This window comes from Emydura macquarii, unplaced genomic scaffold (genome assembly GCF_026122565.2).
Source record: "Emydura macquarii macquarii isolate MOO-44397 ecotype Brisbane River unplaced genomic scaffold, CSIRO-AGI_Emac_v2 contig_1122, whole genome shotgun sequence".
NCBI classification, from domain to species: domain Eukaryota; kingdom Metazoa; phylum Chordata; order Testudines; family Chelidae; genus Emydura; species Emydura macquarii.
Genome location: NW_027131259.1, coordinates 29,940 through 45,786, shown reverse-complemented (window position 1 = coordinate 45,786; position 15,847 = coordinate 29,940). Strand labels below are relative to the sequence as shown.

The following is a 15,847-nucleotide window of genomic DNA, read 5'->3' as shown; positions in this document are numbered from 1 at the left end:
AACAGACACCGGCAGAGAGCGAAAGAACCGAGCATTCAGCATTTCGCAGCCTGCAGTGCTGAGCCGGGGAAACCTGACTCTGACCTTGTCCCCACGGCGGGAGAGAGGGGCGCCGGCAGAACGGGGGTGGGGGAGCCCAGAGCCGGGCTAGCGGGAGCGAGGGAAATCAGCAGCATCTTCTCCATTCCTCCCTCCGTCCCATCGGCTCCTTTCGCGTCAGTGCCGTGGTTCCGGGCCTCAGGTTCCTGCAGCCTGCGGTTCCGGGGCGGGATGGGGCAAGGGGCTCCTGGATTCAGCGAGGAAACGAGGCGCCTTGTGTGTCGTCCGAGCGTCCGCTGCGTATAGAGGAATGCTGCAGGCTCCTCGGGGCGGGGACTGGCTCTCACGGGGCCCCGATCTCGGTGGCTCTGTGTCTGGACAGCACCTGGCGCAATGGGCCCCGATCCCGGTGACTTTGTGTCTGGACAGCGCTTAGCGCAACGGGGCCCCGATCCTGGTGACTTTGTGTCTGGCCAGCCCCTGGCGCAATGGGCCCCTATCCTGGTGACTTTGTGTCTGGACAGCGCCTGGCGCAATGGGGCCCTGAGCCCGGTGACTTTGTGTCTGGCCAGCGCCTGGCGCAATGGGCCCCTATCCTGGTGACTTTGTGTCTGGACAGCGCCTGGCGCAATGGGGCCCCGATCCTGGTGACTTTGTGTCTGGACAGCGCCTGGCGCAATGGGTCTGGACAGCGCTTAGCGCAACGGGGCCCCGGTGACTTTGTGTCTGGCCAGCCCCTGGCGCAATGGGGCCCTGAGCCCGGTGACTTTGTGTCTGGCCAGTGCCTGGCGCAATGGGGCCCTGAGCCCAGTGACTTTGTGTCTGGCCAGCGCCTGGCGCAATGGGCCCCGAGCCCGGTGACTTTGTGTCTGGCCAGCGTTTGATCATGTTCAGAACATGAATGTGCTGCCATAATATTCATAATCAATTATAATAATTCTCAGGCTCCCCCACTTCAAAGAGGAGAGTGGCTGTAAGCTCACTAGCGGTTAAGGAACAGGATGTGGGGCCTTTCCCCTACAGGGGCTTCGACCTGGCCCCTGGGCTGGGGACTGGCTGGCTGAGGGGGGTGGGGATCGGGGCACCGGGCCTTTCCCCGCTAGGGGGCGCCTTTCAGTCCTCTCCAGGAGTGTAATGCCTCCATTGGGTCTTTCCCGGGTTCCTAGAGGGTGCAGGTTCCTCTCCAGGGCTCTGGGCATTCACAGGAAGGGGCTAGACGAAAAGAAAGAATCCCCCGGACAGGTGAATTCAAAGCAAATCATCTTTGCGCATTACAGAGAGTGGGAGAGAAAACCCAGGAGTCCTGGCTCCCAGCCCCCCAGCTCTAACCACTAGACCCCACTCCCCTCCCAGAGCCTGGGACAGAACCCAGGAATCCTGGCTCCCAGCCCCCCTTGCTCTAACCACTAGACCCCACTCCCCTCCCAGAGCCTGGGACAGAGCCCAGGAATCCTGGCTGCCTGCCCCCCTCTAACCACTAGACCCCACTCCCCTCCCAGAGCCTGGGACAGAACCCAGGAGTCCCGGCTCCCAGCCCCCCTGCTCTAACCACTAGACCCCACTCCCTTCCAGCAGCCGGGGATAGAACCCAGGAGTCCCGGCTCCCAGCCCCCCACCTCCCTCCTTCACAAATTGTCCTACTTTCTGCAAAGGTCGAGTTCACGGACTGATTTAGAGGGAGGCAGAAGGACGGAGGCGGTGGGGGGTGAATAAAACCGAGGGAAACCGAAGACGTGCCTGGAAAAGAAACCAGGAAAGCGGCGCCGAGGGGATGAGTGAGTGACTGGGGAGAAAAGCGAAGCGAGGAAGAACTGGGGTCCGGGGGGGGGCTGGAGGGGGAGGGGCCGGTGGCCGGGTCTGTCCCTTTAAACGCGGGGCCCGTGACATCACGGTGTCCGCGGCGGGGGGACGGGAGTGAGGGGGGGGGGAAGCTCCCGTGGATTCTCCAGCAGCGAGAGCGGAGTCGTTTTCCGGAGCGTCCGGCCCGGTCCAGCCCCGCGACCCGCCCGGGCAGCCGGGAACCAGCCAGACCCTCCCCCCCGCCGCAGCCCTCCGTCCCCAGCGCGGCTTTTCTTCGCTCCCTTCGTGCCCCCCCGTCTTCAATCCGAATTCCCCTCCCCCCCCCACCGCTTCTCCAGCTCCCCATCCCCCCACCCCGCCGCATCCTTGCGCCGGGCCCCTGTCTCCATCCCTCCCCCCCGCCGGGCCCCTGTCCCCTCCCCCCGCCGGGCCCCTGTCTCCATCCCTCCCCCCCGCCGGGCCCCTGTCCCCATCCCTCTCCCCTCCCCCCAGCCCCTGTCTCCATCCCTCCCCCCCCCGCCGGGCCCCTGTCCCCATCCCTCTCTCCCCAGCCCCTGTCTCCACCCCCCCCCGCCGGGCCCCTGTCCCCGTCCCTCTTTCCTCCATCCCTCCGCCGGGCCTCTGTCTCCTCTGCCCCCCCCTCCACTGCTGCATCCCTCCTCCCAGCTCCCTGTACCCCCCCCCCCCCCCGCCGCATCCCTCCGCTCGGGTCTGTCTCCTTCCCTCCATCCCTGCGCTGCGCTGCGCTGCGCCCGGCGGCCCGGCGCCCTGCCCGCTGCGGCAGCTCCCGGCCGAGAACCCTCCTCCCCCCCGCCAATGGCTCTTCGGGGCCCGGGGAGCGGCCGCTGTCGGGGGGTCTGAGCCCGGGGGCCCGGGCACCAGCAGAGCGGCGGGGGCAGAGGATGTGGGGGCCGCCGGCCGGCCAGCGCGCCCGGGAGTAAGGGCAAGGTGAGCGCCGGGGTGCGTGTGCGTGTGTGTGTGTGTGTGAGTGTGTGAGTGAGAGCGAGAGTGTGTGTGTTGTGGGTACACCGGGAGGGAGTGTGTGAGGAGGGTGTACATACAGTGTGTGTGTGTGTGAGAGAGAGAGAGAGAGTGTGTGTGTACACATGTGTGTGTGTGTGAGAGACAGTGTGTGTGAGTGTGTGTGTATGAGAGTGTGTGTGTTGTGGGTACACCTGGTGTGTGTGTCAGTGAGTGTGAGAGAGAAAGAGACTGTGTGTGTGTGTGTGTGTGTGTGTGTGTGTGTGTGTGTCAGTGAGAGACACTGTGTGTGTGTGTGTGTGTATGTGAGAGAGAGAGAGAGAGAGAGTGTGTATGTGGGGTGGGTACACCGAGAAGGTTTGAGGGGGGTGTACATACAATGTGTGTGTGAGAGAGAAAGAGACTGTGTGTGTGTGTGTGTGTGTGTGTGTGTGTACACATACACCTGGTGTGGGTATCGGTGAGAGACTGTGTGTGAGAGAGAGAGAGAATGTGTGTGGTGGGTACACCTGGAGGGAGTGTGTGTGTGTGTGTGTGTGTGTATGTACATACAGTGTGTGTGTGTGAGAGAGAGACACTGTGTGTACACACCAGGTCCAGTTGTGTGTGTCCACACATACATCTAATGAGACTGTCAGTGAGAGATACTCTGTGTGTGTGTGTGTATGTATGTATGTATGTATGTATGAGAGAGCTGGATCTGTGTGTGTGTGTGTGTGTATACTAGGTCTGACAGTGTGTGTGTGTGGGGGGGGTCTGTGTGTGTGTGTCCCTGCTGCCCCCTGCTGGAGAGGATGGGCCCTGCTCTGTGTGTGTGTGTGTGTGTGTGTGTGAGAGAGAGAGAGAGAGGTGCTGCCCTTGCTGTGTGTGTGTGACTTAGAACGTGGGTATCTGTCTCCCGTCCGGCTGTACTCTCGTCTGTAGTTCTGTCCCTGGCGCTCGCTGGTGGCTTTTAGCGTCAGTTCTTTTATTTTCCCAACCTATTTTCCGATGGGATGACGGAGGAAGGGAGGGAGGGAGTGTGTGTGTGTGTGTGTGTGTATGGGATGAGCCCTGCTATGCGTGTGTCCTGTAGAGATGTTGTTTAGAGTACACTGTGAAGTTTTGTGTCTGTGTGTGTGTGTGTGTGTGTGTGAGTGGGGTGCACAAACACATTTTGTCTTGTTATTCCAGTAGTACTGAGGTGATGGGGGGGATGTGTGAGGCCATATGATCAGGGTGAGGGGGGGTGAGCCCATAGGGTGCTGGGGGGTGGGGAGTGTAGCTTGAGTCTCTCAGGAGCGCTGGTTCGTGATGGGTAGGGTCTGCCAGTCGCTGTGTCTGTCTCTGCTGGGTTGTTGTTATTGTAGGGTCTCTCAGGAGCTCTGGTTTGTCATGGCAGGGTCTGTCAGTGGCTGTGTCTGTCTCTACTGGTTTGTTGTTATTGTAGGGTCTCTGAGGACCGCAGCTTTGTTACGGTGGCCTCTCTGAGGCGCCGGGGCTGTCCATGCTGGTTTGTTGTTGTAGGGTCTCTTCAGAGCTTATGGAGGGGTTATCCCATGTGTCACTCACCCAGGATTCTCACCAGACTCCCCACCCCCACCCTGGGGGCAGCCCAACCCCTGGCACGTGGGACCCCTTCCTGCCTGGGCCAGTTGCTGGGGCCACTGTGGTCAGGGGGGCTCACTGACCGCGGCACGGCTGAGCCCCCTGGACTGGCCCCTACATCCATCTCTGCCTGTGCTCTGTTCTCCCCTTCAGGGCTGGCCCTAGGGGGTGCTGGGCTGCAGGGAGTGGGGGGCTCAGCAGGGGGCGCCGGGCTGCGGGTGCGTCAATTAAAACAGATTAACGGGGAGCCAGGACTCCTGGCTTCCACCCCCAGCTCTGGGAGGGGAGTGGGGTCTAGTGGTTAGAGCAGGGAGGGTGGGTGGGTGGGGCTGGGTGTGACCACTCAGCCGGTTTCTCTCTCTCCCCGCCCAGGTCCGCGAGCTCTGTGTGGCGCCCCCCGCCCCCTAGGATGAGTAACTGCAGCAGCCGTGCGCTGACGCTGCTCAGTAGCGTGTTCGGGGCGTGCGGGCTCCTGCTGGTGGGCATCGCCGTCAGCACCGACTACTGGCTCTACATGGAGGAGGGCATCGTGCTGCAGCAGAACCAGACCACCGAGGTCAAGATGGCGCTGCACGCCGGGCTCTGGAGGGTCTGCTTCTTCGCTGGTACGAGCCCTGCGTTGCGAGCTTCCCCCGGCAGTGCCCCCAGCTGGGGCGTGAAGGGAGGGGGGGCTCGTGGGTGTTACGATCTTCCCCTGACAGTGCTCACAGCCAGGACCTCCTAGGCGTGGTATGCTTCCCTGTAGCTGTGAGCTTCCCCAGAGCAGTGCCCTGGCGGGGGCTTTGCCAGATAACGCCATCTCTTCCCCCCCCCCCCACCTGCAGGCCGGGAGAAGGGTCGGTGCGTGGCGTCGGAGTATTTCCTGGAACCCGAGATAAACCTGGTGACGGAAAACACAGAGAACATCCTGAGTAAGTGAGAGGGGCCCTTCCTGCCCAGGTGCTGTGAGACAGCGCGCGCGAGCAAGAGGGTGCACGTGGGGAGAAAATGTGGCCACTTCCACCCAGCCCGTGGAGCGTGTTGCAGAGAGGGGAGGGCAGCCGTGTCAGAGGCGTGTTCCGGGACTCAGAGCCCCCCGTGTTCAGCTCTGAGCAAGATGGCACACTGTGTAAAGCCCAGCCGCCTGGCACCCTGGTCCTCCACGGGGTTGGGAACTGTTAGTGGTGGGACCTGTGGGGGATAGAGCTGGAGTTGGTAGGGAGCAGTGGGGACAGGAGGGGAGATCTGTCCAAGGCGGGGTGGGATGTGAGGAGAGTGTCAACGGGGGCGGGAGGGAAGGCAAAGAGAGGGGATTTCTCTCCCTAGGATGGGAAACCCCATTGTGGGAGGGGGGCAGGGATGGAGGTTTTGGGAGGGAGAATGGATGAGCTCTGACTGTCTGGCGTCCCCCTGCCCCTCCCACAGAGACGGTTCGCACGGCCACCCCTTTCCCCATGGTCAGCCTCTTCCTTGTCTTCACGGCCTTCGTCATCAGCAACATCGGCCACATCCGGCCCCAGAGAACCATCCTGGCCTTCGTCTCCGGCATCTTCTTCATCCTCTCTGGTGAGGGGCCTGGGAGTGGGGCTGGGGGCTCAGTGGGGGGCGCTTCCCCCTGGCAGCCAATGCCTCCCGAAATCCTGCCCGAGGTTGTGGTTGGGGAGTGAGATTCTCTTTCACTTCCTGTCCCAAACTTTTATGCTATGTAGCCATTAAATAGTACCAAGAGAGGGGGGGTCTCTGTATAAATACTCCCGGCACTCCACCCCAGAGGTGGCTGCATCTCAGCACCACGTGACAGATTTTTGTATAAGCAGCCCCCAGACCTCAACCCAGATGTGGCTGCAGCTCCCTGCCAGGTGAGGGATCCCCATATAAACAACTCCGGCACCCCACCCCAGAGGTGGCTGCATTTCAGCACGAGGCGTGGAATCCCGGTATAAACAGTCCCGGCGCCCCACCAGAGAAAGACCCTGGAACAAATATTAAAGAATCAGTTTGCTGAGCACCTGGAGGATAACAGGGTGATAAGGAACAGCCAGCAGAGCTTTGTCAAGAACAAATCACGCCAAACCGACCTCACTTCCTTCCTCGACAGGGTTAGTGGCTTAGTGGATGGGGAGAAAAAAAGCAGCAGACGTGAGAGATCTCAATTTTAGCCGGGCTTTTGACACAGTCCCACGTGACATTCTTATAAGCCGTCTAGGGAAATGTGGGTCTTTCTAAACACACTGACTATAGGGTAGGTACACAACGGGTTGGAAGACCATCCTTTAAGTGTAGTTACCATTGGTGACTGGGAGCATATCTAGTGGGGCCATTAATGACTCGGATAACGGACCGGAGAGTCAAATTGACAGATGCCCCTAGGCTGGGAGCAGTGTGAGCACTTTGAAGGACAGGATAAAAGTTCAGAACAACCTGGAGACTTGGTCTGAAATGGGCCGGAAGAAATCCAGTAAAGACAAAGGCGATATCAGTCACTTGGGAAGGAAAAATGCAACGCGTGGCTAGAAAAGGGGGGATAACTGGCGAGGGCCACGTACCGCAGGGGGTTAAAACGGGGCACGAACCGAATACGGGGCAACGACGCAGCTGCAAAAAAAAAAAAGGCTCACGTCCTTCTGGGGTGTGGTGACAGGAGTGTGGTCCGTCAGACGCTCTGCTTGGCACCCGTGAGACCTCGGCTGGATGACTGCGGCCCGTTCTGCGGGCCCTTGTCTCCGTCCCTCTCTCCTCCCACTGGAGGTGGGACAAGAAGTAATCGGCTTAATCCGCCGCAAGGGAGATGTAGGTTAGATATTAGGAAAAATGGTCTAGCTCGAAGAGGAGTTAAGCTCTGGAACAGGAATCCCCTCCTTAGAGGTTTCGAAGAACAGGTTGGACGAGCCCCTGTCAGACCTGATCGAGGTTTATTTGGTCCAGCCTCAGTGCAGGGGGCTGGATTAGACTCGAGGACCCTCTGTCCTGACATTTCTATGGTCCCTGTATAAACAGCCCCCATGCCCCATCCCAAAGAGGCCATGTCTTGGTGCCAGGCTAGGATCCCTGTATAAACAGCCCCGCACCTCACCCCAGAGGCAGCTGCACCTCAATGCCGGGCCTAGAGTCCCAGTGTAAACGGCCTCCAGAGGCAGCTGCATCTCAGCAGCTTTATCGCCGGCCCTGTCTCTTGCAGGCCTGTCTCTCGTGGTGGGGTTAGTTCTCTACATCTCCAGCATCAATGACGAGGTGATGAATCGCCCCAGCGGGTCGGAGCAGTATTTCCACTATCGCTACGGCTGGTCCTTCGCCTTTGCGGCCTCCTCCTTCCTCCTCAAAGAGGTTTGTACCCAGGCCCACCCCATTCCAACGGCCCCCTCCATCCTCCCCACCCCCCAGACCTTAGAGATTCCTGGCTGGCTCTGTGCTGCCCCCTAGGGTAGAACTTGGAACCCCTTGTCCCTGATTCTGCAGGCTGAACTAACGGAGAATCCCCCTCTGCTGGCAGCAGTACGGTGGCTGACACACATGGGGCAGTTCTGATCTATCCAGCAGGGGGCAGTGATGGGAGCTGATGGGAAGCCTAGAGTCTCTGACCTCAATCTACATGTGGGTTCTATCCCCAGCTCTGGGAACTGACTGGGGGCAAGTGGTTAGAGCAGAGGGGCTGGGGGCCAGGACTCCTGGGTTCTATCCCCGGCTCTGGGACGGGAGTGGCGTTCTGCTGTCCCATTTCCCTCCCTCCACTCCCGCAGGGCGCCGGCGTGATGTCCGTGTACCTGTTCACCAAGCGCTATGCGGAGGAGGAGATGTACCGCCCCCACCCGGCCTTCTACCGTCCGCGCCTGAGCGACTGCTCCGACTACTCGGGCCAGTTCCTGCACCCGGAAGTGTGGCATCGCGGGCGCAGCCCCTCCGACATCTCCAGCGACGTCTCCATCCAGATGACCCAGAACTACCCCCCGCCATCAAGTACCCCGAGCACATGCATATATCCACTTCGCCCTGCTAGGCCAGCCCCCCGCGACCTGCTCCCACTGGGGATTGACAGCTGCCTCCCATCCCAGAGACTGTGGGGGGGACCCCCACCCATGCATCACAGACTGGGTGCTACTGGACTGAAACACCTCCTTGTCCCCCCTTTCTCGCTCCCTCTGCTCCATCCCCGGAGGCCTCCTCCATTTGGCCATTTTGGCAGGATTCCCTACAGGAAGTCACCCCGTTGGCCAGTTTGGTCACTGCGGGATTCCCAACAGGAAGTCACCCTCAGCCATTTTGGTTGCCAGACAGAAAATCACCCCGTTGGCCATTTTGGTTGCCATGAGAAGGCACGGGATTCCTGACAGGAAGTCACCCTGTTGACCATTTTGGTCACTGTGGGATTCTTGACAGGAAGTCACCCTGTCAGCCATTTTGGTTGCCAGACAGAAAGTCACCCCATTGGCCATTTTGGTTGCCACAAGAATTTGGTGGGATTCCTGACAGGAAGTCACCCTGTCAGCCATTTTGGTTGCCAGACAGAAAGTCACCCCATTGGCCATTTTGGTTGCCACAAGAATTTGGTGGGATTCCTGACAGGAAGTCACCCTGTCAGCCATTTTGGTCACTGTGGGATTCCCAACAGAAAGTCACCCCGTTGGCCAGTTTGGTTGCCATAGGAAGGTGTGGGATTCCCGACAGGAAGTCACCCTGTTGGCCATTTTGGTCACTATGGGATTCCTGACAGGAAGTCAGCCATTTTGGTTGCCAGACAGGAAGGTACCCCATTGGCCATTTTGGTTGCCACAAGAATTTGGTGGGATTCCTGACAGGAAGCCACCTGTCAGCCATTTTGGTTGTCATCATCAGGCCAGCCACAGCCACAGATACTTTTTTTTTTTTTTGCCCCACAAGGGCCAATTCCTGACAGGAAGTTGCCACGTCACCATTTTCTCTGTCCCTTCCTCCCAGATCCTGACAGGAAGTGGCTCCTCTGCCATCTCTTTTGCCCCACAATGGCCAACCCCGATCGGAAATTGCCCCTCTCCCACTCTGGTTGTCATTGCACCAGCTCCCCTTGCCATGGATCCTGAGAGGAAATGGCTCCTGACACCATTTTTCTCAGTCCCAGAATGGCTAGCCCTGACAGGAAGCTGCTCATCCACCATCTTGTTTGCACCACAATGGCCAACCCATGACAGGAAGTTGCCTCATCAGATATTTTCCTTGTTGCTGGGCCAGTACTTCTTCTCCCCTCCTCTAGATCCTGAGAGGAAATGGCTCCTCCACCAGCTTTGTTGCCCCACAATGGCCAACCCCTGACAGGAAGCTACTCATCTGCCATCTTTTTTGCACCACAAAGACCAACCCCTGACAGGAAGTCGCTCATTGACCATTTTCCTTGTTTCCGTGCTGGTCCATCCCCCCCAGATCCTGAGAGGAAAGGCCTCCTCCGCCATCTTTGTTGTTTTCCAAATGCACCAGGTGGAGGAGCCGCATCAGCAAATGGGGACATGAAGGCAAACGACCCAGGCAACTTTCTTCCCTCGGAAGCAACCCAAACCAGAGCTGAACCAAGGGGAGATGGAAATATAGACCCCCAAGGTCCGGCTAAAGCAACCGCGGCTGCTGGTTGCCAACACCTCACCCTCAGAGACGCCCCCGCTTGACTGTGGGATCGTGGCTCTGTCGCCGTGTCTTCCCAACGCCAAAGAGCGTTCAAAGAAGCCCTTTTCTTAGCGAGCCTGGACCTCGCAGCCATGACCACTCCATGCATTAGCAAGGTCCAGCAACAGCCATTGTTAACCCAGATGCAGGCCAGCTGCCCCCTGGCTCTGCTTTCTTCTTTTCTTGGTTTCTATCTACTTTTCCTTTCCCTCTACCTTCCCTTTTCCATTTGCAGGGTCTTTCTGTTTTTCTCTGCACGTTTTCTTTCCATTTCCATTTGAAAACTTTCGTTCTTTCTTTTGATTTCCACTTGCAAAGTTTCTTCTGGTCCTTTTTTCTCATTCTTTCTCTACCGCTTTTCTTTATCTCTTTCTTTTCTTTGCCATTTGCCGGTTCTTTCATTATTCCTTCCGCTGCACTCTTTCTTCTGTTCCTTTTTTCATTATTTCTTTTGATTTCCATTTGCAAGTTTTCTTTCTTTGATTCCTTCCTGTCTCTACATACTTTCCTTCTTCCATTCCTTCGCTTGTTCTTTATTTCTCTGCACTCCTCTATTTATTTTCTTTATATTTCCATATACAGGTTCTTCCCCTCCACCCCACCTTCTCTATGTTCTGTTATTATTTTTCCATTAGTTTCCTTCTCTTTTAGCCACCCCCGCCTGCTGAGGTGTATCTCTGGCTGCATTTCTTTTGCCACAGTGACTGTTTGTGTCTGTCGAGGGGACCACGTCTCCATCCATGCAGAAAAGAGGAAGGAGCAAATATAGCCAGAGGAGAAGAAAGATGCCAGTGAAGAGAAGGAGGAAAGGAAAATTGGCGAGGGGGAAACGAGAGAACTGAAATGAAGGCAAGAAAGGGGAAGGTGGAGAGAAGAGAAATGGGGGGTGGGGAGGAATGAAAAGGGAGTAGGTTATAGATACATGGCCTGGGCCTTTGGGGAGATTGGCATCACAGCTGGGTGTGGGCATCTCCTGTTGGCTGGCCCAGCCAGGACCCAGGGCTCTTGCTGTCACATTGATGATGGACTCGATCGTTACTGTTCAGTCCCTGTCCCGTGCGGGTGATTTTGTGGGCTCCTTTGACAAGGGCGTCTGTACCGGGCTCTGCAAGCTTCCCCACGGCGGTGACCCCCAGCTGGGAAGCTAAAGGAGAATCCTCCTCCTCCGCTGTTGTCATGATGTTGGGACGATGACACATGGAGGAGCTCTTCTTACGGCAGCCAACAGGGGGTGCTACATACTGGGTGGGCCCCAGCTCTGAGAGGGGAGTGGTTAAGGCAAGGGGTGGGAGCCAGGACTCCTGGCTCTGGGAGGGGAGTGGGGTCTAGTGGTGGGGGGAGGGGAGACCTGGGAGCCAGGACTCCTGGGTTCCATCCCCAGCTCTGGGAAGGGAGTGAGGTCTAGGGGGTAGAGCAGCGGGCTGCTGGGAGCCAGGACTCCTGGTTTCCATCCCCGGCTCTGGGAAGGGAGTGAGGTCTAGGGGGTAGAGCAGCAGGCTGCTGGGAGCCAGGACTCCTGGTTTCCATCCCCGGCTCTGGGAGGGAAGTGAGGTCTAGGGGGTAGACTGGGGGTGGTGGTGGGCGTTTGGGCGTCTTCAGAGAGCGGGAGACATCCGTCTTCTGCCCCCCGACCACTTAAAGGGCCAGATACCGCCTTGGTGAGGTTCATTTCATCACGAGGAGAAGGGTGGGTGAGAGAAATATGTGGGCCCTTAAATCTCCTTCTTCCTCCACCCCTAGAAATCCCACCGCCTGCTCCTGAATGACCCCGGAGACCATGGGGCCTATCAGCGCTTAGACCAGGCAAAGGGGGGCTGGGAGTAAGGGGTTGAGGAGGAAAGTCACGGGGCAGCAGCCGGTAGGGTGGCGATTAAGGGGTTAAACACAGCTTCACTCCCCCCAGGAGTGGTTTAAGGTGTGCGGGTTAAGCAATAAAACGGTTAAAAGATAGCCTCCCCGTCCCCTGCTGCATGGGGAGTATTTCGAGTGGGTGGGGGCGTGCCATGCTCTCCTCCACCCCCCCCCCCCCGGGAAGCTGGTGGCAATGAAAGGGTTAAAAACATAGCACCATAAATGGCCCCACCCCACAGGGCATCAGGAGGGTGTGGGGGGGGGGGCAATTAAAAGGTTAACCAGCTAGCTCCATCCCAGGCCTGCTGTGGGGAGGGGAATTGTAGGGTTAAAAATAGCACACATCCCCCCACCTGGAAGCAATGGGGGGGGGAGGCTGGGGGATCATGGCAGTGCAGGAGTTATATGGGGGAACAGCTAGTGGTTGGGGGGGGGGGGGAAATTCCCCACCAGTGGCTCATGTAGGTGGGGGGAGGGGGGCAGAGTGTCGGGCTGGCAACAGTGACTGGAGTGTGGGGGGGATGTAGGGGGATAGTTTCTTAGCGTACAGCGTGGGCTAGGGGGCCATGCATACTACACTGGTAACTGAGGAGGGACCCTCCTTTTTATTGTCATATATTCCCCCCCCCCCCCCGGGGGCACAGGGGGGCACCCCGGGGCCTAATCCTCCATATTTACTCTGTACCATATGTACATAGGACGTGAGAGACTGCAATAAACTTTATTTCAAACACCTCCTGTGCCTGGCTGCTTGGCTGTCCCCCTCCCACCCTGCCATCCATCCCCCCGCATCCATCCACTGCCATACCTACCTCCCCCCCACACCCATACCCTCCATCCATCCGTCCCCCCCACCCTTCTCCATCCCTCCCGCTCAGCCCCCTCTTCCTCTCCCTTCCCTGTACAGCTGGGCCCCCCCCAGGAGAGGAAATGGTGGGGGCTGGGGGGATACTCACCTAGCCCTCCTGGCCCTAGCCCACAGCGTGGAGCCAGTTACCCCAGGATAAAGGGGCCTTAGATCCGGCTGGGTTAGCCGCCTTCCAGTCTGGGCCCAGCTCCCCCAGTCCAAAGCAACTTTAGCCAGGTGTAACTACAGCCAGCGCTTTGCTGGGCCCATTCACGGCGGAGACAGAGCCAAAGGGCCCCGGGCTCATGCCCAGCTGGGGCAGAGCGGGGGGATTGGCCCCCTTCAGGCCCAGGCAAGCCCACTAACCACTAGGCCAGCCTGCCTCCTTGCTGTCTGACAGCAGCAAGGAACCCAAGAGTCCTGGCTCCCTGCCCCGACATAGGTCTTCTGGACACTAGGACGCCTGGGTTCTACCCCCAGCTCTGGGAGGGGAGGGAAAGGGGGGGTCTAGTGATTAGAGCGAGGGGGCTGGGGGTTCCATCCCCAGCTCGGGAGGGGAGGGTGGTTCTGGTTAGAGTGAAAGCGAGGAGGGGCTGGGAGCCGGGAGGCTGGGAGGCTGGCAGCATGCCAGCGGGCGGAGGCTGGTGATGGTTCAGCAGCTTGGACGCCGTCCAGCGCAGCAGGGGTTAACGGTCGCCATGGTGACCTGCCAGGCTCTGGTACCTCGAGTTGCAGTGCCTGCAGAAAGCCTGGCTGTGGGGGTGGGCTGGGGGGGGGAGGGAAAAGGGGGCGAGGGACCATTCTGCAGGGGGAGGAATAACAGACCGGGTCAGGGAGAGGGGGTTGCTGGAGGAGCAGGCATGGGGGGAAAAGGGGAAAGGCATTTCCGGGGGAGGTGGAAGAAGGGAGTGTGGATATCCTGTCCCCTCCTGGTCCCACATATGGATGGGGTGGGGTTGGGGTGGGGGGGGGGAGTCCTTTAATGGGCCCAACCCCAGGCCCCATGGTTGCTCACAAGGGAGAGAGCCCTGGTGCTTTATCCCCACTCCCCATCCAGACTTTAAGCCCCAGAGGATGGGTTCCCACTGCAGACGGGATCTTGTCCAGGGTGCGAGACACACCCCTGTGAGCGATATGGCCACTAGGGGGTGGTCATGTCACATGCGCACTCACGGGGGAGGGGGGGCAGTTCTGATCGCAGCCAGCAGGGGGCAGCAGGGACCAACACAAACACACACACACACACATATACTGTCTAGACATTTTCCTGCCCCTGGCCCAGCAGGGATGCTCTGGCCTCCCCTGGTGCTGGTCAGCCCCCCCCCAGCTGCTGGGCTGAGTCGCTGCAACAGCTGGCGCTGCCCCGGGGTGGAGCCGGGATGCCGGGCTAGATGGGCCCCTCGGGCGAGGTCCCTGCGTTCTCATGATGGCAACTCAGCGTAAAGGGGTGGAGGGATTTGGGGTTTAGGGTGGGTGGGGGAAGGAGTTGGGGGGTGCAGTGGGGGAAGATCTGGCTGGGATGATGAGGGCGTACACGGGGGGCAGGCGGGAGGGCAGGACGGGGGGATGGAAGATGAGGTGTCACCGGACTGCAGGGCTGGGTGTTACACCGGAGGGGCCGGAACTTGCTGGAGAACCTGACACCAATGGCTCCCTCCCGGCTCCTGTCCCGTGGGGCTGGCTGGGCTCAGCTCCCTGCTCTGGGTGTTGTGACCGCCAGGGTTTGGCCTGGCCCCTCTGAGGGGAACCCCCACCCCTCAGACCAGCAACTGGGGGGGAGGGGCAGAATGAAACACTCAAATCTGGCCCAGCTGGGCAGCTGAGCGGCGCACCGGGTCACAATGCCCAGCGCTCAGCCCAGCCGGCCCCGGGACCCTTCGACACATCCTGCCCCCCTCCCCCCCATTTTGGGGCCTGGCCCATGGGCTGAGAACCCCTGATGGAGAGGCCATGCAGTGTGTATATTATTGCTCTAGAATGGTGCCAGGTTCCGGGTTTCGATGCCTTGCTCCAGAACCCTGCGGGGCCCTGTGCAATCGCTCTAGAACGTCACACGATTTTGCTCGGTTGCTCCAGAACAACGGGGCGTGGGGACCCATTGCTCTAGAACACCGTGCTGTTGGGAATTGCAGGCTCTAGAATGGTGTTGCATTAGGAACGTGTGTTCTAGAGCACGGTGGGATCGTGATCTCTGGCTCCGGCGTGACGTGGGTTTGGGATCTCATCGTATCCTAAGGTTAGAAGGGACCACAAGGGTCGTCCAGTGTAACCCGCGCCAAGATGCAGGATTCGCTGAGTCTAAGCCATCCAAGACACATGGCTATGCAGCCTCCTTCTGGAAACCTCCAGGGAAGGAGCGTCCACAACCTCCTGGGGCGGTCTGTCCCGTTGTCCAGCTGCTCTTGCAGTTAGGAAGCGTTTCCTGAGCTTTCAGCCCAATCTGCCGGGCCGTCATTTGAACCCACGGCCTCTCGTCCTGCCCTCTGTGGCAAGAGAGGACCGCTTTTCTCCATCTCTTTCATGGCAGCTTTTCAGGTACCTGAAGGCCGCTGCCCGATCCCCCTTAGTCTCCTCTTTTCCAAACAGCATACCCTGTGCCTTCAGCCTTTGCCCGTATGGCTTGCATTCCAGCCCGTCGATCCTCTTTGTTGCTCGCTTCTGGATCCTTTCCAGTTCCTCCGTACATTGGTGACTAAAACCGGGCACAATACTCCCACTACGGCCTACCCAGCCCCGAGCAGAGCGGCGCTATCTCCTCCCGTGACTGGCCGGCTATGCCTCTGTTAATGCAACCCAAAATTGCATTGGCTTTTTTGTTTTGTTTTTTGCAACAGCCTCGCCTTGCTGAGTCATGGTGAGGTTGTGCTCCACCGCAAGTCCCGGATCCTTCTCAGCGGGGCTGCTTTTGAGCCAGTTCTCCCCCATTCTGCATTTGGTTTTTCTTCCCTAAGCGTAGCACCTTCCATGTGTCTCTGCTGAATTTCATTCCGTTGCCTCGAGCCCAGTTCTCCAACGGACCAAGACCCCTCTGAATGTTAGCGCGATCCTCCAAAGTGTTGGACTCCCTCCCCGCCCCCAGCTTTGTGTCAGCTGCAAATCTGACCCGTCTGCTCTACACCTCCATCCAGGTCATTA

At 59.0% G+C, this 15,847-nt stretch overlaps 1 protein-coding gene across 1 annotated transcript; it reads left to right on the top strand.

Annotated features, from left to right (window-relative positions):
* Positions 1 to 2,570: 2,570 nt before the first annotated feature.
* CACNG7 (calcium voltage-gated channel auxiliary subunit gamma 7) lies at positions 2,571 to 8,513 on the top strand. Its single transcript, XM_067546464.1, is given in 7 exon segments — positions 2,571 to 2,787; positions 4,780 to 5,012; positions 5,232 to 5,318; positions 5,812 to 5,952; positions 7,565 to 7,710; positions 8,124 to 8,328; positions 8,331 to 8,513. Coding segments are annotated over 6 exon segments (825 nt in total). The 5' UTR covers positions 2,571 to 2,787; positions 4,780 to 4,816; the 3' UTR covers positions 8,381 to 8,513.
* The last annotated feature ends 7,334 nt before the right edge of the window (positions 8,514 to 15,847 follow it).